The sequence below is a fragment of the Elephantulus edwardii genome, unplaced genomic scaffold (assembly GCF_000299155.1).
Source record: "Elephantulus edwardii isolate Elephantulus edwardi_28Jun2011 unplaced genomic scaffold, EleEdw1.0 scaffold00290, whole genome shotgun sequence".
In the NCBI taxonomy this organism is placed as follows: domain Eukaryota; kingdom Metazoa; phylum Chordata; class Mammalia; order Macroscelidea; family Macroscelididae; genus Elephantulus; species Elephantulus edwardii.
This window is the reverse complement of record NW_006400040.1, coordinates 581,967-605,648: the sequence shown is the minus strand read 5'-3', so window position 1 is coordinate 605,648 and position 23,682 is coordinate 581,967. Positions and strand designations below refer to the sequence as shown.

General features: G+C 39.9%; 1 protein-coding gene and 1 pseudogene across 1 annotated transcript in view; one reads left to right on the top strand and one right to left on the bottom strand.

The window, feature by feature from the left end:
* Positions 1–2,858: 2,858 nt before the first annotated feature.
* On the bottom strand, positions 2,859–3,375 carry LOC102866309 (annotated as a pseudogene).
* Positions 3,376–12,055: 8,680 nt separating this feature from the next.
* The window catches only part of SLCO4C1 (solute carrier organic anion transporter family, member 4C1), a 34,606-nt gene continuing 22,979 nt past the window's right edge, over positions 12,056–23,682 (top strand). Inside the window, exons 1-2 of the mRNA XM_006900687.1 lie at positions 12,056–12,413; positions 16,272–16,535. Of these exons, the coding sequence (XP_006900749.1) occupies positions 12,056–12,413; positions 16,272–16,535 (622 nt within the window). The remainder of the gene's footprint in view (positions 12,414–16,271; positions 16,536–23,682) is intronic.

Genomic DNA, 23,682 nt, shown 5'->3' with positions numbered 1-23,682 from the left:
TTATCGGTCATACTCAACAACAGCTAACAACAACAAAAACAATCTCTGTATGGTACCAGTCCTGATGACACAGTGATTATGCTTTTCAAGAGAAAGAAATCTGCGTTATACAGATGATACAATCTTTCTTGCTGAAAGCAAGGAGGACTTGAAGTGTTTGCTGCAGAAGATCAAGTACCACAACCTTCGATATGGATTACATCCTCACATCAAGAACATAAAAATCATTACCAATCTTCATCTCAAATAATAGACAATGTCATGATAGATGGAGTAAATGCTGAAGTTGTCAATGATTTAATCTCGCTTGGACCCACAATCAACATTCTTGGTGCCAATAGTCAAGAAATCAAAAGATGTGTTGTGTTGTGTTGTGTTGTGTTGTGAAATCTGCTGTCAAGAACCCTTACTAGATACCTGGAGCAATGATTTTGTTCTAAAGATGAAGATGCACCTAATTAAAGCCAGGGCATTTTTACTTATTTATCATGAGTGATATCCACTTCCTAAACAACATGCCTTTGGAAACTTTATGAACTTTGATAAGTGACAATAGTAATAGAAAGGCCACAGGCCTTTCGTTCATATGAGTTGTGCTTGACACGACAGCAATCTACAACAACATGCATCTGTCAGTTGGACAATGAGTACGGATTACAGAAGAAGAATCTATGCCTTTGAATTGATGTCTTGGAGAAGAGTTCTCAATTTCTGCATAGACCACCAAAAGAACAAGCTAATTTATTTTGGAGAAAGTGAAATAAGTCAAGGTTTTCCTTACAGGTGCTAATTGTGAAACTGCGTCTCATATACTTTGCACATCTTAGGGAGGGGGCAGTCTTTGGAAAAAGAAATCCTGGTTGGAAAGGTGGAAGGTCACTGAAAGAGAGGAAAACCCTTAATAAGATGGTTTGGCACAGTAACTCTAACAGTGGGCTCGAATATATAAAAAAATATGAGGGTACCACAGGGTAGGGTAAGGTTCATATTTATTGTTCATAGGGTGTTATGAGTCAACTTGAAGACAACTAACAATAACAAGCGAAAGATGTGACAATATGTTTCCATAAAGTGTTTTAGTCTAGGAAATCCTGTGGTGCAATTCTACTTAGTATGCACTGGAATGAGCTCGCTCTACGGTAATAAGTTAGAGATTTTTTCCCCCCCAGGTACCACTGGTAGCCTGTTGTTGGTGAGTACCATTGAGTGTTGAATTGGAGTAAATTTATAATTCACCCTCCAGTAGGTTTTCAGAGGAAGTAAATCACACAAGAAGAGATTTCCCATCTTTCTCCCTCAAAGCATTTGATGAGTTTGAACCACATGCCTTTGGGTTGGTAGTGCAATTCCTTACAAGGCCATCTGAGCTCCCTACTCATAGCCTAATGGTAAGGAATTGCATTGCCAATCCAAAGGTGCAGTTTGAATATATATCAGTTGCTCCCTAGAAAAAAGATAGAAATCTCCTTCCCTGCAATCTACAGCCTCTGAAAAATTGGAGGGTCAGCTGTTCATTTTTCTAACTCGATGGCACATAGAAACAGCATTTTTTTTTATAATAAATGCATTTCATCATTTATTTAGATGTTTAAGCTCTCACAACTAGGATTTTACAAGCTGGTGAACACCGACAAATTATTTCTCCCACAGAACTATATAACCACACATTCCCAGACAGTATAAATACATGGTTAAGCTAACATTAATACACATCACCATTTTATCAATTACATAATAAAACAAATTATCAAGTATCCAAATATTAAGTTACATAGCTCAAAAGGCATATAAAAATTAGAGTCTTCTCAATGCATTAGCAGAAACCTACTTCTTTTTTAAAAGAGAGGTTGGAAAGAAGGGGGAGAATCACGCTTCAAACAAAGTAAGTTGGTAAACAACTTCCTACTGGAAAAAAATTGACAATTTCAGAAATTTTATTATTAAGATTTTTAGCTACAATAACGAAGCATCTCTACCATTTAAAAAATATTACTAAATTAAAGAGCATATTTCTATGTTCTGCACAAGACAAAGGCAACATTTTACTAAAAATATTTAATAGCTCCCTCCCATTCTTTTTGTCCAGGTCCTCCCTGTTATGTTGCACCCCAAAGTGCAAATATTAAATTAAAGGTAAGGCTTCCCCCCCACCCTTTTGTCTGGAGACATTAAAGACATGTGTGTGCTTCTGTACAATGTGTTTTTCAAAATGAAGTTCCATAAAAGCACAAAATAAAATTTACAGAAAGACATTAAATAATCACTATTAAGACTTGGTAAAAATTCAGTGAAAAGCAATGCTTACACAAACCTGATGTGCACTGGTATGAATGTGGAAGATGTAAACAAAACGTGAGCAGGCAGATAACCATACAGGTTCTACTTTCAATGTTTGAAATGACTGAAGGAATAAACCACATAAGATCTAGAGTGTTCATAGTTCCTGGGATTTTTTATTTTTGTATGATACGGAATATATACAAATCTTGTGCTGGGTATGTTTGGCACCTAATCTCTATAAATTTTTTATGTATTGGTATGATACTGGATGAGGAAAAGATTTTAAGTTTTATAACACTTTTACATGGTTTCAGGGTAAGTCAATTGGTACAAATGATAAGTACATTTTAAATGCTGAATATTAAGAAACCTTAGCTAAGTGTCCAGAAAGGCTGACTGTAACCCAACCAAGGAGGCTGAAATTCTGCTCAACTTGTAGCCTGGTTAAAAAGCTTTTTGACACTTCTACAGATGCTTTATTAGATTTATTCACCAAGCTAACAGGTTGGTAAATATGCATGACAAATGAGTTCCTGTTTCAAGTTCCAGTTCCAAGGTACTACCATCAGGCACCCATTTTATTGAATGCAACAGTTGTTTCTGTGACCACTGGAGTCTTTAAAGCATAGTCGCATTTTAGGACAATACTTCTTCAAATACAAAAGCTACTTGATGTTAAAAGCTCCACGCCGCTTTTGTCTTATGAATTATACTGTAGCTTCGTATTTCATTCTACCTTCAATTAATGCCAGGGCAACAAGCACTGGAGCTCTCCCAAGACCTGGAACACAATGAACAGCAATAGAGTAACCAGGTTCTTCATGAAATTAATTTTTCCAGGACTTAACCAGTCATCAACAATCTGGTTGGAGGGCGGTGCACCATCATCAAAAGGCCAACCAAAAGCATGGATGCCTTCTTTTTTCCTTAAGAGCAGTGCCATAAGTTGCTTCACATACTCTTATTATCATGGTTAACTCCATATGTCTTAAGTTCCTCTATAAATTTGTTTAAGGTTGCATTGGTTGGATTGTGTGTAATAAGAAATCTCATGTTCTTGTATGTGACTTCCACAGGAGCTGGGCGGTTCATTCGAGCCACTGTTGATGACGTTAAAAACACTCAAGAGGGTTATGAAAGAATTTTTAAAAGTGAATACAGAAATTATATAAAGAAACTGAAGTCTATGTCAAAACACTCCGCTTGAAAATCCCAGTGCTTTAAGTATGATGTTGGGAGTAATGGAAAATGAAATTCCTAACAAGAAGCAGTAATTCTTCAATCCAGTAATACTGAGGCAATAGAAGCAAAATACACTGAGGTTTACCCCATCCAGGTCAAAACTCTTGAAAATTACTCTGTGGATTTTAATTCAACACTTCCGTGTCCATGTTAACTTTTATGAGGGCTTCTTGGTGGAGTAGTAATGTATTTCTACAGTTCACTTGTCTGCATAGAGGTCGAGCTGTGCCTGGCAATAATCTACACTGCCCTTCAGAAACTCCATAAATATGTGGCCAAGAACACCACGGAAAGGAATATGTTTACTCATTGAAGACTGTGGCCTAATCATCCCCGAGGCGGCGGCGACACAGGCGGGGGCAGTGGCAGTGGCTGCAGGGTAGGAGGCTGCAATGGTCTTTGCGGGCGGTGGCAGTAGTGGTGCAGGCGATAGCAGGGGCACCAGGCTCTACCATGCAGTAAGGGGTCCCCGGAAGAGAGCACGTCCCCTAGTCGGTCCGCAGCAAAAAGAGCCAATACACGCTCCGAGGTCAACAGCATTATTTTTTAAGAAGAGGGAAATGAAGTCTTTGAAAATCTAAGTTAAATTCTTCTCAAAGTCTTTTCAATTCATTCAAAATAAAATTCCAAAACTACAGCACAGAGATATAACTCTGTGTACTTCTAAAAGATTTACAGCTTTGACCATCCTATGCTATAAATCTACTTTGTCTTACAAGGGCACTATGATTTAGATTCAGAATCTACTGGACAACACTGGTTTCCTAGCGCAAAACCCTCAGACTAGGTCAAAGTAAAGCAAAGAGATTTAACAAAAGCATAAGAAACATTCACCTGGGAAGACATTAGCTAGTTCATATAGAGTGAAAATCAGAGAACTCAAGGGAGAGCTGCGTCCTAAGGACAGATACAGTGTGGAAAAACAGAAGTGGGTTACAATAGTCTATTTGGAATTTGCAAAATAGGAGAAAGAGCAACTTGAAGTAGGGGAATTTACAGTGATTGACTAGAAAAATCAATAGAAATCATTTGGATTGATTATCTTTAATAAATAATTGAAGGGTTTTATATAGCAGGAATTACAAGGATAATCAAGAAAGACCAACTATTTGTTCTGTTATACATATTAGAGATTTTTAAAAGTTGACCATTATTACCACTGAGGTGGAACCCACTCATAGATGACCCTCTAAGTAGGGTTTCAGAAGTTGTAAACCACAGGAAGGATATTGTCCATCTTTTTCCCAGGGACACTTAGCTGTTTGTCAGCGTGTCAGATGGTGTAAGTCATAGTAGATAGAACCTCTTTGGGTTGGCAGTGCAGCTCCTTATCACTGTTGATATGTGCTTTTGAGTATACTAGAACTCATAGTGAACTTATGTACAGTGTCTTTGAACTGTGTGCTATCCTGGGCCAATCTCACTCTCTCTGACACACCTGACCCCTTTTCCACTGTCACCATCTCTATCCATCTCTTTGAGGATCTTCCTCCCTTGCAATCTAGTCATTTAAACCTTTCAAGTATCATATCCTTCTTCAAGGATTGACACTCCTGACAACATGCCCAAAGTATGTGAGATGGAGTTTAATCATCCTTGCTTCCTAGGAGGACCTGGTTTCATTTTCTCCAGGACAGATCTATTTGATATCTTGGCAGTCCATAGTATGTTCAATATTCTTTTCCAGCACTATGTTTGTATTACAAGGTCACTCACTAGGACTCTGAATCTACTGTACAGAAATGGTTTTCTAGAGTTAAATCCTCAAACTCTGTAAAAATAAAGCAAATACATTTGTGGAAAGTGTAAGAAACATTCAATTGGGGAAACATTAGCTGAGTCATAGAGGGTGAAATCCAGTGAATTGCCACTAGGCTACCAGAACTCCCTTGGAACTAAATAGATGGCAACAATAATAGTAAAAACAACACGAAGTGATTACAAAACAGACAGTAGTTATCCAGATAACTTTTTTGGAATCTGCTGAGGGGACTTCAGATTAAGATTACAGGTTTACAAGAAACTGCACTGCAATCCCAGAGGAACACGGTTCGAATCCACCAGGCACTCTGCCTGAGAAGGAGGCACAATATCCTCCTGTACCAGTCAGATCTGATTTGACGGTACACACACACACACACACACAAAAAAAAAAAAGATTACAGGTTTAAAATCCTCCCTGAAGAATATCAAAACTGTGTTGTTTGCTGTGCTCCTAATTCTGTGGAAGGCTCACTGGTTGTTGTTGTTGTTGTTACGTGACCTTGATTCGCCCTAAACTCTGCTCTGTCCTGTGCCAATCTCACTGTCTCCGACACACCCATCCTGATTACGGAATCAATCCACTTCCCAGAGGGCCTTCCCCTCCTGGGCCTGCCCTCCACCCTCCCAAGCATGATGTCCTTCTCCAAGGACCGATATCTCCTCACAACATGACCAAAGTATGTCAGACAAGGCTCACTGGTAGCAGGGGAAAGCCTTTCTTATATACTTAAGTCCAGCAGCCTCAAGACCTTCCCTTATCTCAGTGAGAAAGCAATTTCTTAGACACAGGCCTTTAACTCTGTCCCAGTGTCACTGACTGTTAAAGAAGTTAAGAAGAATCAAGATAGAATCTGAACTCAGGCTCAGACTAGGTCAAATATCTTCGTTTTAGGGCTTTTGCCCATAATATCTTGGATAATGCAGAAGTTGTAGTTTGAAACCAAATATCAAGCCTACTTATTCTTAGATGAACTAAAAACTCAATCATTGCTCTTTAGTTGGAGCTGACATTGCAGTGGGTCTTTGAAGGCTGTTACTAGCACAGGAGATGGCCCATCACTCTCCTGAGGAGCCACTGGTGGATTCAGATAGTCAGAGAGATGCTACAGCATGCTTAGCAATGCAGCTCTGTGGAGATTATGCCACCGGAGCGCCAAGAAGTTGTTTTGTACCACTGAGTCAGAACCAACCATAGTGATATTCCAGAGGATTTTGAGAGGTAGCTTAATCACAGGGGAGGAGATTGCCCATCTCTTTCCTGTGGAACAGCTGGTGGGTTTGAACCATGTACCTTTGAGACTAATTCTACAAGAGTTCCCCCAAATATGCTAGATGCCTCAGTTCTGAATTTCCTAGTGAATAGGATTAATTTTGGGTTTTAAGGTCTTAGTGATCTCCTCCCAGTTTCTGTCCCACCTCATCTCTACCCTTTCATCTCTGCCCTCAATTTTTTTTATTTTTTTTTTTGGCTTTGGGCTTTGCTTTATTGGCCTCAGAGCACCCTTTACATACAGTTAAAAAAAACAAGTATACGCAATGGGAATCAGAACCAGGCTGGTACCACCTGATCCCAGAAGACTTCCCCAACCAAAGTTGATTTATACAAAATGTCAGCGGGAAAAAATGAGGCAATCCGGTGCTGAGTCCAGTGGTTGCCGACTGGCAGAGGAGTTGGTGGAGAGCGGGCCGGCTCACGCCTCCTTCTCCTAAGTTCGAGTGCTGACTGCACTGCCGTGGGTGAGTGTCAGAATGAGTTTCCCATCAGTTAGTTCCCGCACAAGTGTCGTCTCTTGCCCATCCCACTTCTGCGCATGGACAAGTTTGCCTCCATCCATCGTCACAGTGGACTTGACTTTCCTGTCATCTGCTGTTGTCTCATCAAACTCTGCGCCCAACTTGAAGCTGATCTCCGTGTTCTTGAAGGTGCTCTGTGTTTTTATGGTGATCGTGTCCCCATTCACTTCAATGATCGTGCTTATAATCAACTCACTTTACAACAGCTAATCTATTTTTTCATTATTATATCACTCTCTTTAGCACATGTCTTTGGCCTTAGCTCAAATATCATCTTTCTACTATGACTCTCTTGAGTGCATTTTAGTAGACAAGAATTCAAAACATGTATTGTATTAGGGAAATATATAGTCAAGGACTTCTCCTAAGTGCAAAAAGAAGAAGAATATCAGTTTAAAGATTGAGGTGTGTCTTTTAAGCCATGATCAATTAATCTTCACTTGCGTCTGAAAGTTGAACAATGAATAAAGGGGACAGTAGAAAAATTATTATGTTGGAGAAGAGTGCTAAATATTTCATGGACTATCAGAAGAACAAACAAATGTGTGTTGGAGAATGTTCAACTTGGGTGCTCCTTAGATGCAAGGACGGTGACATTTCATCTTAAATACGTGGGACATATTGTCAGGAGGTGTCAGTCCTTGGAAGAAAACATCATGCTTAGAAAAGTGAGTGTCAGCAAAAGAGAAGGACACCCTAAACAGAATGGCTTGACATAGTAACTGTTAACGGTGGGCTCAAGTATGTCAGAGATGGTGAAGCCAAGGTTTAGGTCTATTATTCATAAGTTCATTACAAACAACATAGTGAGTTATAGTTTGTTTGATGGCAACTAACAAAAACAATAATCATGACTGCTTTCTTTAATATGCACCACATGATCTTACAATACTCACCTCGAAGCAATGTGCTACATCTTTTTCCTTTATTTTATTTCTCCCTATAAGGCAGTCCCTGGTGGAGTAAGTGAATGAGCTCACACTAACTCTGAAAGGCTGAAAATTCAAAATCACCCAGTCAGGATCTTGGAAGACAGGCCTGGAGATCTGTTTCCAAAAGACCACAGTTTTTAAAAACCAGTGGGGGTTTATACTCAGCCCACATAAGATGACCATGAGTTGGAACTGACTAGAGTGTAATTGTTAACAATAACCCTGTATTGGAATGTAAATACAGAATGTAATTGAGTTAGGAAGGAACATCATTCTTGGAAAGTTGGAAGGTTTGTGAAAGAGAGGAAGACCCTCAAAGAGTTGGATTGGAATAGGGACTGCAACAGTGGGGTTAAATATGTGAGAAATTATGAGAGTGATACAGGATAGGACAGGACAGCATTCAGATCTGTTGTTTATAGGGTTGCTATGAGTTCTAATCAACAAGACACTTAACAACAATAATAGTTAAGTAATGATGTGCATAGGAGTCAGATTGATTACATTTGCAGAAAGAACTGCTGGAGAAGCTCAATATCAGCTGTGAAAACTAGGCCAGAAGCTGATTGTGGAACAGACCACCAACTATTCATATGCAAGTTCAAGCTGAAGTGGAGGAAAATTAAACCAAATGCATGGGAACCAAAATATGACTTTGAGTCCATCCCCCTGAATTTCAGAACCATCTCAGGAACAGGTTTGAGGCCTTGAACACTAATGAGGGAAGACCAGATGAGTTGTGGGAGGATATCAAGGGTATCATCCAGGAAGAGTGCAAAAGTCCATTGCAAAGACGGAAGAGGAAGAAAAGACCAAAATGGATGTCAGAAGAGACTCTGAAAATTGCACTGGAGCGCAGAGAAGCCAAAGAACAAGGAAGAACTCAAGATACCAAAGAGTTGAATAGATGATTTCAAAAGTCAGCACGGGAGGACAAAGTAAAATATTACAATGAAATGTGCAAGGAGTTGGAGTCAGAAAATCAAAAGGGCCAAACTCACTCAGCATTTCTTAAGCTCAAGGAACTGAAGAACACATTCAAACCTCAAGTTGCTATAATCAAGGATGCTTAGGAAGAATGTTAAATGATCCAGGAAGTATTAAAAGAAGATGGAAAGAATATATTGAGTCATTGTATCGAAAGGAATTGGCAAACACAGAAGAATTTCATGGAACAACTTATGAGCAAGAGCCTATGGTGATGAAGGAAGAAGTTCAAGCTGCTTTGAAGGAAATAGCAAAATATAAGGCCGCAGGAATAGATGGTATACCAATTGACGTATTTCAGCTAACAGATGCTGCCCTGGATGCGCTCACCAAGTTGTGCCAAGAAATCTGGAGAACAACCACTTGGCCAACTGAATGGAAGAGATCTATATTTGTTCCCATCCCAAAGAAGGGTAACCCAACAGAATGTGGAAACTATAGAACAATCTCATTAATTTCACATCAAGCAAGATTCTACTGAAGATTATCCAAAAACGACTGGAATAACAAACCCATCAGCAGAGAACTGCCAGAAGTCCAGGCTGGGCTTAGAAGGGGTGGTGGTACTGGGATATTGTAGCTAATGTTAGATGGAGCTTGGCTGAAGCAGGAAATACCAGAGGAATATATATCTGTGTTTCATTGACTATGCAAAGGCATTAGACTATGTGGATCATAACAAACTGTGGCTGACTCTGAGAAGAATGGGAATCTCAGAACACTTGATCGTGCTAATGCGAAACCTATACTTGGACCAAGAGGCAGTCGTCAGAACAGAGCAAGGAAACACTGCATGGTTCAAAATTGGGAAGGGCGTGTGCCAGGAATGCATCCTATCTCCATACCTTTTCAACCTGTATGCAGAACAGATTATCTGGGAGGCTGGGCTCTGTGAGGAGGAATGTGGGGTCAAGATTCTTGGAAGATCTATCAACAATCTGTGATATGCTGATATAACCCTGCTTGTGGAAAGTGGGGAGGACCTGAAGCACTTGCTGCAGAGAGGGTCAAGGAATGCAGCCTCCAATATAGATTGAGGCTCAATGTCAAGAAGACAAAGATTCTCACCACTGGACCAATTGGCAGCATCAGGATGGATGGTGAAGAGATTGAGACTGTTCACAGCTTTAGTTTGCTTGGCTCCACAGTCAACACTCTTGGCACCAGTAGCCAGGAAATTAAAAGATGTATTGCGATGGGAAAGTCTGCTGTTAGGGACCTTTCCAAAGTACTGAAGAGCAATGGTGTCTCTCTGGAGATGAAGGTGCGTCTGATACAGGCCATGGTCTTTGCTATCACTTGTTATGCATCAGAGAGTTGAACAATGACTAAGGAGGATAGAAGGAGAATTGATGCCTTTGAGCTGTGGTGCTGGAGAAGAGTATTGAAGGTACCATGGACTGATAAACAAACAGATTCATCCTGGAAAGGGTCAAACCCGGAGGCTCCTTGAAGGCAAGGATTCTGAGGTTTCGTCTAACATACTTTGGGCATGTAAGGAGGGACTGGTCCTTGGTGAGGGACATCGTAGGGTGGAAACAGTGCAGTAGGGGACGACCCTCTATGAGGTAGATTGATTCAGAGATTGGGGTAATCGGGATGGGTGTATCAGAGATGATGCCATCGGCACAGGACAGATTTTAGTGCTGTGGTATATAGGGTCACAAGGGACTTGATGGCACATAACAACAACAAGACAATAAGAGTGGATGTGTCAGAGACAATAAGATTGGCACAGGATAGAGCAGGGTTTATGGCTATTTACATAGAGTCGCTAATGAGTCACAGGAGACTCACGCACATAACAATAACAAAAACAGCAACAATAAAGGTGGAATATTTGTTGATTTCTTTTAACCTGGGATGATTGGAAAGTCCATCCTTGTAACTAAGGAGATACTAAAGAAATATTTGATGAATGGCCGTATTGTGTACCATCAAGATCAAGTTGGAAATGAGTCTCTTTTTTCCCCCCCTGTACATTTTTTGACTCTTAACTGACTCCCAGTAGTTTTTCATAGGCAGAAAAAATGGTATGAGAGGAGATTGCCCATCTTTCTACCATGAAGCAACTGTTGAATTCAAACTGTGCACGTTTGAGTTGGCAGCGCACCTCCTTATCACTAAGCTAACAGATCCCTCCAATTGTGCTTAAATTTTAAAATTTTTAATACTTACCCATCAAGAAATTATTTATATGACAGCCAGCATTGTATATCTAGTGCACCACGCAGCACAGAGAATGACACAAGTTTCTAAACTTTCTTAATTCTGTTTTGGGGAAGTAGAATAAACACTGTAGTCCAGATGAGATTAATTGATAACAGTAACTGGGGGCAATGGAGAGAGGTTTGTTGGAATTAGTGAGACTGGTTCAGGACAGGGCAGGCTTCAGAGGTGCAGTACATAGGGTCACTGAGTGGCAGGCAACTCAAAGGCACAAAACAACAGCAGTTAGACTGTGACGCTAATGATGACAGTGGGGCAGGGAGAATACATTCCTATGAAGAGTCAGGGCGAAGTTATTAAGATACTCATGTACTTCTTGAAGCCTGCCTGGTTGAGTAAACAGCCAAGACAGAAAACGTGGGAATATTTTGTTGAATGATCTTCTGATGTAATTGTGTTTACCGCTTTCCTTGATAGCACCCAAGGGGAGCTTTATCAAGGCACTCAGCTCCCAAAGTCTTTTACTCCTCCACTCCCCCCGCCCCTTACTCCCTGAGCGCAGGAGGTGGGGATCCCAGGCAGATCGGCTTTCCTAAAGGACCTCACTTCCTCACCTGGCCACTGAGCAGGTTAGATAGAGTAGAGCTTCTGCTAGAGGTGTCCGCGCTGAGGTGCTCAAGGCTGGCTGCGCACTTGCGAGCGAGGTCAACAAGCCCTGGGGGAGGTCAAGAAGCCTTGGCGGAGGCGGTGGCAGGAGCCAGTGAAGAGGCAGAAGAGTTGGATTGGTCGCGCACAGGGGCGCTGTCACCTGTCCGGGGGAGGAGCCAGTGTGGCATCGGGTATTTTGCTGCTCCGAAGCACCGTGGTCAGAAGAGCCAGACCCGACCATGAAGCGCTCTGAAGGAGTCGAGAACCTTGCTTTTGTGCCCTCCACCCCGGAGATCTCGCGCCATTTGTCTCCGTCTCATTTGCAGATCGAGGTCTCCACCTCGCCCTCTCACTCGCAGAATGAGGTTTGTCCGCGACCAGAGCCTGAGCCCCAGAAGACTCCGCAGCCTCAGGAGCCACATCCGCCTCCAGCTCTTCCAGGAACTCCTCCTATTGACGACCGTGACGGGCCACTTGCTCTCCCGGAGTATGAAGAGGGGCCCTGTGGATGGGGGAAATTTCACCCCAAATGTCTCCAGTTTTGCAACACGCCTCAGGGCTACCTGCTTTACTACTGCCTTTTGACTCTTATACAAGGTAATGTTCAGCGTCCTGTGTTAGATGGAAAGGGAGTGCTACAGCGGTGAGAGAGGAGGGAGCGCAGAGAGCTGGCTGAAGGGCAGCCAGTAGGACTGTGGTCTACTGGTACCTGGAGGGTGGTGCAAAGTGACACCCCCCCCCCCGGACTTGTTGCAACTACTCACACTATATTTCAACCAGCCAGGTTCAGTCTTCCTCATTTGAGCTTCTCTTTCAATGTAACACTTCAAACTTTTCTGTTTCCTTTCCTCCTTTTATTCTTCGTCTTTTTTCCCCTTCTTTTTTTAGTATGGGGATGCCACCTTCGTGAATTTGATTCTCCAAGCAAAATGAAAATGATCACTCTGCCTTTAGTGATGGCATCCCCTATGAAAAGCTATTCCACATTACAAACTATACTAAAAGGATAAGATTCAGACAATGTGGCTTAACGGTAAAAATTGTGCTTCCAACCCAAAGGTTCAAATCCACCCGTTGCTCCAAGGGAGGAAGATGGACATTCTCCTCTCGTGTTTTTTACAGTTCGAAATTAAAGTTACTCAACAACAGTATGTTGTTGTTGTTGAGTACTGTAGAGTCTGAACCGACCCACAGCTGACCCTTCCGCGGGTTTTCAGAGGCAGTTGGTTGGAGCGACTGGTGGCCTCGAACGGAGTGGTTTTGAGATTGCAGCATAGCTTCTTGCCACTAGGCCATCAGAGCTAAAAATAAAGCGTCCAAGACACAAAAGGTTAATATGTTTATAGGAAAGAGTTGGGTAATTCTTCAAAGGGTATTATACATATGTAGCATTTTGTTCAGTGATCTTATGAACAACACCTCAGAATCTTGGCGCTATCCTGACCCTTCCTCACAATCAGACTTGTAGACTGAAATCCAGAGTGTTAATCTATGCTGTCTTTGGTTTTCCTCACTTTCTCTCTTACCTTCCACTTTTCTCACCGTGATTCAGGCGTGGTTAAAGGGTGAGTCTTCATAAGCTTTCTGTCTTAAAAACATGTTTGGTTCAAACTTTTTTTCCTTTTTGGAGATAGAGTAAACCCTAGGTTACACCCTCTGGAGATTACAATCGAAGCACGGTTTGAAAGAGTATAGGGAGTGTGGATGGCCCTTGCAGAAAAAAGCATGTTGTGGTTGTGTACACTACTGAACAGTAGGTGACCCTCTGGCAGGTTTTCAGAGGCAGTTAATGACAGGGGAGGAGATTGCTGATCCTTCTCTCAGGAGCAGCTGTTGGCCTAGAACCACGTGCCTTCTGGATTGCAATGCAGCTGCTTGCCACTCAACCATCAGAGCGCCCATAAAAAACAAACAAACAAACAAAAAAACAAAACCCAAAAAAACCAAAACAAAACAAAGTAAACCTAAGAGATAGCAAAAGCAGTTTAAAGTGATGCTTTTAACAAAAGATAAAAAAATTTGCAAGAAACATTAGGCCAAGAAACCGAAGAGCTGTAGTTTGGTAGCACTGTGTAAAATAACAGGCTACTGTCCAGGAGACATTGGAAGCAGGAGTGGCATCCACTTCCTAAACCACATGCCTCTGGAAACACTATAAATGATGATAGTTGTAGAAAGATAAGGAGCTCTGATAGCCTAGTGGCAAGAAGCTGCGCTTCAATCCTAAAGACATGCAGTTAGAATCTAACAGATTATGCTCTGCTGCAGGAGGGGGCAATCTCCTCCTGTGCCAGTAAGATCTGATTCAATGCACACTAATCTCCCACAAAGATTTAGAAACTGGATAGAAGGTCCCCATGAATTCAACTGAGTGCATGACAATGACTTTTTAGACAAAAAAAAGGAGGTATTGAAATACTAGCTGAAGGTTGTTTTGAATTGCTGATACATAGAGATTAGCTCTAAAGGAGCTCTGGTGGCCTTTTAGCTAGAAGCTGTACTACAATCCTAAAAGATATGAGGTTTGAGGCCACCAGCCTCTCAGCTCAGGGTGAGAAGGATGGACAATCTCCTCCTGTCCGAAAATCCACCAGAGGGTCAGCTATGGGTGGGTTCCAACTGAACGCTACAGAACAACAACACAAGAGAGATTAGATAAGAATTCTTAAACAAACCATGTACTTCTGAAACCAGAGCAGCAGCTCTGAAGCTTGCCCTATTTTGAGCCAGTCTCATTGACACCTACCCTTATTTTAGTCAATGTGGCAGATGTGTTGAGTTGATTTTTGGTTGGAGAAATTTTCCTACACTCAGATAATCTCTCCTTTTATAAAGGCCATTCTTAGAATCTATTGCTTTTTGAAACCTCAGTAATTATAATTTAGTTTATCTTCCTCTTTTTCCATCAATATTTGTAGAGTTCTAGGACATTAGTAGGACAGAAGTGTGCAACATGGGATTTTAATGCTGTAATCTTCACAGATTACATCAGAAATGATGAGGGCATAGTATAGGACAGTTCAGATACATTGTTCATAGGATTGCAGTGAGTCCTACTTGACTCTACAATACCTAATATCTACAACAACTAATATCTTTCTCCTGAAGATAGGCTTGTAAATTGGAAAAGCTGACCTGTTAGTGAATAGTCCTTTACTTAGCCACTGTGCAAACAGAGGTTCTCAACAGATTAATGGTGTAAAACTACATATAACATTATGACTTACAAAGTTTATTTTACCTTTCCAGATTTTTTTCTTTTAATGTTCAAACCCTGATAAAGCAAAATTTCAACAGATTATTGTCTTGTATATTCTCTTATTAGCAACTAATTAACCAAAGCAATGCATTATGTGGAAAAAGTATAAAAATGCATAATTTGATTGACTACTTTTCATTTCTTTGTAATTTAAAATTTCTAGAATTTTATATCTGAACAGCACAGTTTCTCTTAAGCCAAGCACATTTTTTTGTCTTATTTTCCATTTCTCCATCGTGGATGTGCTGTTGTTGTATACTCTTGAGTAAGAACCACATCATAGCTGACCCTCTGGCAAGTTTTCAGAGGTAGTAAATTGAAAAAAGTTTTCATATATATATATGCAATGAAAATTAAAAGCTTGATTATAAAATCATAATCAATACAAAAATTTTTATAAACATTAAAAATACATAGACATGTGTATATGAACATAGATGATTAGAAGCAAATAAGTCAGAATGTTAATAGTGGCTATATAATGGAATTAAAAGTAACTATCTTTTTTTTTTTAAAATAAGAAGAGATTGTCTTCCTCAGAGCAACAGGGAGATTCAAGCCAGATATCCTTGTACTGGCAGTACAGTTCCTTACCATTAAACCACTAGAATTCCCTCATCATGTGTATAATATTAGATTATTAAATGAGTAGACTGTCTTTTCTTTCTTTGTTACAGTTTAGAAGCCAGTGGTTAAAACAAGACTCAGCTTATCTTACCTTGGTTTCAGAACTTTTAACTCCTGTAAAGTATAGAAGTTAAAAAAAAATATTCAATAACTACAATCTCAGCTTTCTTTAAGGTAACCTATTCAGTAAATATGTTTAAGGTTGGAGTAATTTGAGAAGCAATTGAATATTACTCAAATGACTTGTGTATTCACTGTATTTTTTGTGTTTGAAAGGGACATCTGTGGTAGTATTCAGTTGATACGCTAACAAGTAAACTTCATGGAACTTTTCCAGTTCGACTTTGTCATTTAAAGAACCAAATAAAAAAAAAATTAAAAAAAAAAAAGAACCAAATCAAGCCCAGTTAGCTAGAACTTGGTGTGTAATGTGAATCTTATAAAATATTAATGTGTATAATTTAAAATTGAGATTTTTTTAAGTATTAAAAAGACATTTGAAAATGTCAACGATATAATCTATGATAAAGTTATAATAATGTGCACAAATTTCTTTTTCTCTCATTTAGGTATTGTTGTAAATGGCCTAGTAAATATTAGCATTTCTACAATTGAGAAGCGCTATGAAATGAAGAGTTCTCTGACTGGCCTGATTTCATCGAGCTATGACATTGCATTCTGCGTGCTCACTTTATTCATATCATTCATTGGTGAAAAAGGACACAAACCAAGATGGCTTGCATTTTCATCCTTTATGATAGGATTGGGAGCACTTGTGTTTTCCTCGCCACATTTTTTTAGTGGAAAATATCAACTAGGGTCCGTTCCTGAAGGTAAGTTTCTGTTTTGTTTCATTTTAATCTATAGATATATTACACAAATAAGTCATTAATTCTGTATTGCATTTATCAGTCAAGTCAATCAGGCAAAATTTAGAAGGTTTTCCACTGGTTACTGCTTTGCCACATCTGTGAATTATTACTTAGGATATTACAGTGATGATGTTATGTGCTTTTATAAGTCCCTTGTGACTTATAGTGACAATTTTGTACAATAGTTCTGAACTTTTCTCTATCTTGAGCCAGTCTCACTGTTGCCACCTATACCATTCTAGTTATTGTACCAATCCATCTCATATGGTGTCTTCTCCTGTGCTGTCCTTCCATCTTTCCAAGCATTATGTCCTTCAAGGACAGATTTCTCCTGACCACATGCAAAGTATGTGAGACAGAGCTTTAAAATCCTTGCCTCCAAGGAGCATCTTAGTTTTACCTTCTCCATGACAGATCTGTTTGTTCTCTGATAGGCTGTATTAATTTATTCATCACTTCACTCATGATCTTCAATTAGTTAATCCTTTGATTATCATCCCCATGTTATTCATTCCTCTCTCCATAGAACAATTGCCTGGTTGCTGCAGATCAAGAGTTTTTTAAGTTCTCTGATGTGGTTGGGCATGCCACAAGGCTCTCTGCCTGGAGGGCTACAGAGCTAAGAACCTAGCTAAGGTAGCTTCCCTACTAAACAAGCCCCACATTCTAGAACCTTTCCAAGCAAGCCCTCCCCGACTCCACACATGCAGCAAGAAGGGATAATATTTGCTACATATTTAGGAAAGTAGATTTCATTTTGAAAGTAAAAATTAAATAGTCAAATTATCAGGTGAATGGAGGCTGCAATTTAACATGTGTTTAGAATGAATGAGACAAAAAAGGCTATCAGTGGAAAGCAGAATCTAGTTTATCCTGTAAGATAGCCGAGAATGGTGAGCAGAACTGGCTTCTCACAGTTCCGCTTGTGGTTTTAGAAACAGCAAAGGTTGACACATAGCTTCCTTGAAAATTAAGCAAGCTCACTGTCCTTAAGTTGATTCTGAACTCTTTGTAGGAGTGTCACATTCTGCAGCAGAGCAGGCAGTGAGTTTGAACTCTGACCTTTTCATTAGCAACTGAATGTCTAACCATCACTGTTTCCAGTCCTCTACCATCAAGCTGACCGGCAGGTTTTCAGGGGATGTAAATTGCAAAGGAGGAGATTGTCCATCTTTCGTCCACAGAGCAGCTAATGGTTTGGGACCCAGTGTCTAGGTTGGCAGTACAGCTCATTACCACTAGGCCATCAGAGCTCCCTAAATAGTAGTTGTTGTGTACCATAGAGTCAGAACAGGCCCATAGTTGATCTTCCTGCAGGTTTTCAGAGACAGTAAATCTCACAGGAAGAGATTAGCTCTTACTCTTTCACCAGAGTAGCTGGTGGCCTTGAAACCTGTGCCTTTGGGATTGCAGCACAGCTTCTTGCCACTAGGCTACCAGAGCTCCCTAAATACTAGCAGGGGTGAGAGTGGGGGAACCATGCTTCATTGACTTTCACGCTCTTCCAGTTAATCAGATACCCTTCTTGTTCTTTTTTTTAGTTTGGTTTTTTTCCTTCTTGTTCTTAATGTAAGAAAAGTTTGAGTTTCTAAACTCAAACAAGCCTATTCAAGTACAAAATCCTGATCTGCCATTAATCCTCTTAGCATTATCTCTAGTGTATTTTCTAGGTAAGTAGATTTTGTTTTGGAAGTACAAAAATCATATGGTGGTCAGATGAATAGAGGGTGCATTTTAAAATGGAATAGTGTTTGGAATAAATGAGATAATATTGTCAGTGCAAAGAAAATGTAGGTAGAATTTAGAATATGTGAGGTATTTTCTGGTAAGGAACAACCACATTTTAAGGTATGCATGTAGTCAGAGATAAAGTTGCTAAAACCAAATCATGAACTTAGTACATGGCTGCTTACTTATGTGGATTAGATCAGATGAAATAGATTGGAATTTGTTGAGCTCCAAACTTGCTACTTAAGGTCTTATAATTAAGCACTATCTTGTCAATAGTCATTCAGGTTAATGCTGATTGACTTACCCCATGTGTGCAGAGGAGGGTCTTCAAGGTTCTGCTATGACTTTTTGAAAGCAGACTAACATTGTCTTCTAAGATGCATCAAAGCCTCTCAGCTAGCAGTCTCACACTTAATTGTACCTTGTACCACCCAGAGAGTAAATCTTACTTATAGGAGATTGAAGTAAAACTAGATTGAAGTTCTAGGGGAGCTCTGGTGGCCTAGTGCCAAGAAGCTGCACAATCTGCTACTGTACCAGTCAGATCCAATTTGACGGCACACACACAGAGAATATAATAAAATAAAAAAAAACCAAAAAACCCCCTCCAAGTTCTTTCTTGGTTGGTTTTTAAAATACTGTGATTTTTACCACTAGTATTTATTGATAATGAATATACACAGTAAGAATACTGAAGTAGTTTCCTCACATTTATAGATTGAAGTGACTAAAGGCAACATTATGATGTAGTAATACACTGAACAAGTCTTGAGGAACATCTTGGTTATAGTGCTTTTAAGATTTGTTCTTTTGGAATTGGGTTATATAGTCAGTATTCTTCACTGTTACTGTTATTGTCATGTGCTGTCAAGTTGCCTGCAACTGATTGTGACCCTATGTACAGCAGCTCTGAAACCTGACCTGTACTGAGCGAGTCTCATTGATTCTGACACACTTACCCTCTTTACTCCTGTCACTGTCAATCCATCTCATCTGCGGTCTTCCTCTCCTACACTGTCCCTCCACCCTTCTGAGCATGATGCCTTCCAAGGACCAGTCCTTCCTGGCCACATGCCCAAAGCATGTGAGACGGAGCTTCAAAATCCTAGCGTCCAAGGAGAAAAACTTGGTTTCACCCTCTCGACTACCAATATAATTCAGAGGTACCACTTCTTTGGACATAGTATGCAAAACTGAAAGCTTTTGTAATTCTTGGCCACCTAGTCTTGCCCAATGCTGTCTAGGGTGAAGAGAAGGGCAATAAAAGTTAAGTAGGAAAGCATTTGCTAGGTTTTGGGGAATGTAAATTCTGGGTAGCATCACCAAAGCCAGTAAAAACAGCATGAGATGAGAGGCTGACAGATTTTTATTTTGCTGTAACTAGAAGTTATGGCAGGGTTTTAAGCCAGGGAAGTGTCATGATCATATTTATGTTTTAAAATTATCACTTTTGTGTCTTTGCCATGCCTGAGCCTATTGTTAGGCAGTGTCAGTTCATTTCCTTGAGGGTCATTCTCTATTTTGCTGACCCTCTGTCATCCCCAGCATGGTGTCCTTTTCCAAGGACCAGCTCCTTCTGATTATTATTCTTAGGTGTCATTGAGCACAACCCATAACGACCTGTTTAACAACAGAGCTGAACCCTGTCCTATCCTGTGCCATTCTCAAACTTATTGTCACATTAGAGTTCAGCTTCTCATAATTTTCTCAGCATACAGATTAAAGAGACATGTAGAGAGAATAAAACCCTGACAGCCCTCCTGACAACATCTCCAAAGTATATGAGATGAGTTACACCATCTTTTGACTTGAGTAGGTATTCATTAGGATGCAGAAGCATAAGCAGAATAGGGTTAGTAGTGCAAATTTGCATCTAATCCCAGTAAGTGTCAAAGTTTAACAGGACAGCAAGTAATAAATATTGGAAAGGATGTGGAGTGATAGGAACTCTTATACACTGGGATTGTAAAATGGTACAACCACCCACCCTGGAAGGCAGTTTTGACATTTCCTCAAAAAGCTGAACATAAAAGTTCCTTATGACTCAGCAATTCCACTGCTTGGAATATACTCCGAGAAAATGAGAACTGAGGCACAAACGGAGATTTGTACACCAATGTTCATATCAGCCTTATTCAGACTGACAATGTTGCTTTACTACCTATGCAATGGAGAGCTTAACAACGAATAAAGGTAACAGAAAATGAATTGACATGTGCTTTGGTGTTGTAGAAGAGCACTGAACATCCCATGGATGGCCAAGAGAATGAATTAACAGATCTGTCTTGGAGATGATGCAGCTGGAGTGCTCTTTGGAGGGAAGAATGATGAGGTTTCACATCTCATAGTTTGGGCATGTTGCTAGGAGGTGCTATTCCTTGGAGAAGGACATGATGCTGGGAAGGGTGGAGGGTCGGCGAAGGAGAGGAATACCCTCAACCAGGTGGATTGATACTCCTGCTGCAATGGTGTGTCAGGTAGTGTGAGGGTGGCTCAGGATAGAACAGGGCTCAGACCCTTTGTTTATAGGGTCGCTATGAGTCAAGTTAATGTGTTTCCTTGTTCTGAGAACTGCTTCTTTGTCCAAGTACAGGTTTAGAATTAGCACAATCAAGTGTTCTGGGATTCCCATTTTCCTCAAGGTTAACCACAATCTATTGTGATGCACATGGGAATTTTACATGGGAGTTCTACTTTGAAACCTGTTGAAAATTTATTATCGCTCTCCTTTGAAAGAGACCAATACCAAAACTCCATATTATGATGACGATGTGCTTGTTGTCCAGTCATAGCTGACCCTCCAGCTGGTGGATTAAAATTGTAATTTAAACCAAAAACTAGAGGAACATCTATACATGAAGAGAATCAATCTAATATGGGTACTTGATTGGGGGTTGATTAGAAAACGAATGCATAGACAAGGAATATTTTATTGGCATAAGTGAAATAAAGTGGGTTGAATGGACAATATAACATTGTGTATATTGTCATTAACATTATGGAACAAGATACACATGTTTGGAGGGGGAAAATAAGGAAAATATTACATTATCATGGAAGGTTGACAGGGATGGAAAAGGAGGGCGAGGGGATCAGAGAGGTATGGTAAAGGGATAAGCCAGGTGCAGTGATGATTTTTGAAAATATTAATACAATTATAACATTAAAAAATTCTTAAAAGTAAAACTGAAAAGTGCACTATAACTGGCATTTCTTTATAAAGTGTACTATAACTACACATTTCTTTAACTAGAATTAACATGAAAATTTGGTAAGTATAAACTCGGCTTTCTCATTTCAGCAAATAAAACTGTGAATATAGAATCTTAGAATCAGGGATAAATGTGCCTAAAATAGCTATGGGGAAGCAATAAATCTTGATCTCCTTTTAAGGAGATATAATCAGCCAAAGTGGTTATTAAATTGCTAACTTACCACGCTACATTCAAAGAGAAAAGGCTAGATATACTATTACCAATAAGAATCTGTTTCTATAAGTTGAGGAAATGTTCATTATTATGATATCTAATCTTTACCTTGGATAAACTTTTGACTTGGATAAAGATTTTGACTAAATCTTTAAAAATATTTCTTTTTCCTTTCCTTGCCCAAATAATATCATGCTGACTGAGAAGTTATTAAAAAAGAAATGTAATAAAATGTTTGAGCTTATTTAAAAAAACATACAAACCAATACAACAGACATAACTTAAAATTAATGCTGTTTTAGTGAATACTGAGAATAACTATTTGGGTGATAATATTCTATTTGTTTTGTTGTTATTATGTGCCATTAAGTCGCCTGTGACTCATATGCACAATAGCTCTGACCTCTTTTCTATCCTGAGTCAGTCTCACTGTCTCCAACACACCTGCCCTATTATCCCTGTCACTATTAATCAACCTTATCCATGGTCTTCCTCTCCTGTGTTGTCCCTCCACCCTTCTAAGCATGATATCCTTCTCCAAGGACGGGTTGCTTCTTGGAACATGCTTGGAATATGTGAGATGGAGCTTCAAAATCCTTGCCTCCAAATTGGTTTTATCCTCTCCAAAAGAACTGTTTGTTCTCTTGGAAGTCTTTGTTATGTTCAATGCTCTTCTCCAGATTTCTGATGCATAGCTAGTAATTGCAAAGACCATGGCCTGAATCTAGCATACCTTAGTCTCTTAGACTGACATCTTTGTACTTCAGTACTCTGGAAAGGTCTCTGACAGCAGACCATCTGTCTTTATTTCCTGGCTGCTGGTTCCAAAACTATTGATTGTAGATCTGAACAAACTGAATTTTTTTACAATCTCAAACTCCATCATGGTGCTGCCAATTGGCCCAGCGGTGAGAATCTGTTTTCTTGTTGAACTACAGTCCTTACAGACTTTTTTTTTGCAGAAGATGCTACAAGTCAGTGTCATCTGCATAATGCAAGTTGATGAAACTTTCTCCAGTCCTGATGCCACATTCCTTTTCATAAAGCTCACCCTCTCAAATGTTCTGTTATTTAGAACAGATAGATTAAAATGGTGTGGAGATAGTATGCATCCCTGACACACTCCTTTGCTAATTTTAAACCATACATTGCTTCCTTGCTATGTTCTGATGATTGCTTCCTGCTCCAAGCATATGAACACAAGCGTAAGTTCTGGGATTCCCATTCTCCTCAAGTTAGCCACAATTTGTTGTAATCCATACAGTCAGATGCCTTTGCATAGTCAATGAAACAGACATTCTGGTACTCTCTGCTTTCAGCCAAGATTCAGCTGACATTAGGAATGATGTCCCTCCCTTTTGCCATGGCCTCTTCTAAACCCACCTTGTACTTCTGGTAGTTCTCAGATCAACATACGTAGTGTTCCAATTGTTTTTGGATAACCTTCAGCAAAATTTTGCTTGCGTGTGATGTGATGTTGTTCAATAATTTCCACACTCTGATGGATCAGCCTCTTGGAAGGGGAATAAATATGTATCTCTTCCAATCAGCTGGCCTGGTGACTGTCCTCCAAATTTCTTGGCACAACTTGGTGAGCATGTCCAGAACAGTATCTGTTTGCTGAAATATGTGAATTGGTATGCCAGAGCAGATTGAACTTCCTTCTTCACCACCATTACTTTTTGGTCATGCTGTTTCATTAAATTCTTCATTCAGCAAATTCCTTTTTGGAATTGGGACTTTGTGTACTATTTCCATCTTTTGATGCATCCGGGATCACTCAATATTCTGCCCATAGCCTCCTTACGTAATCCAACTCTTCTTTAAGCTTAAGAAATGATGAGTGAGTCTGTTCCTTTTGATTCTCTGACTCTAGCTCTTTATATACATTTAGGGATAATACTTTGCACTGTCTTGCTGAACTGCCCCTTGAAATATTTTCAGCTTCA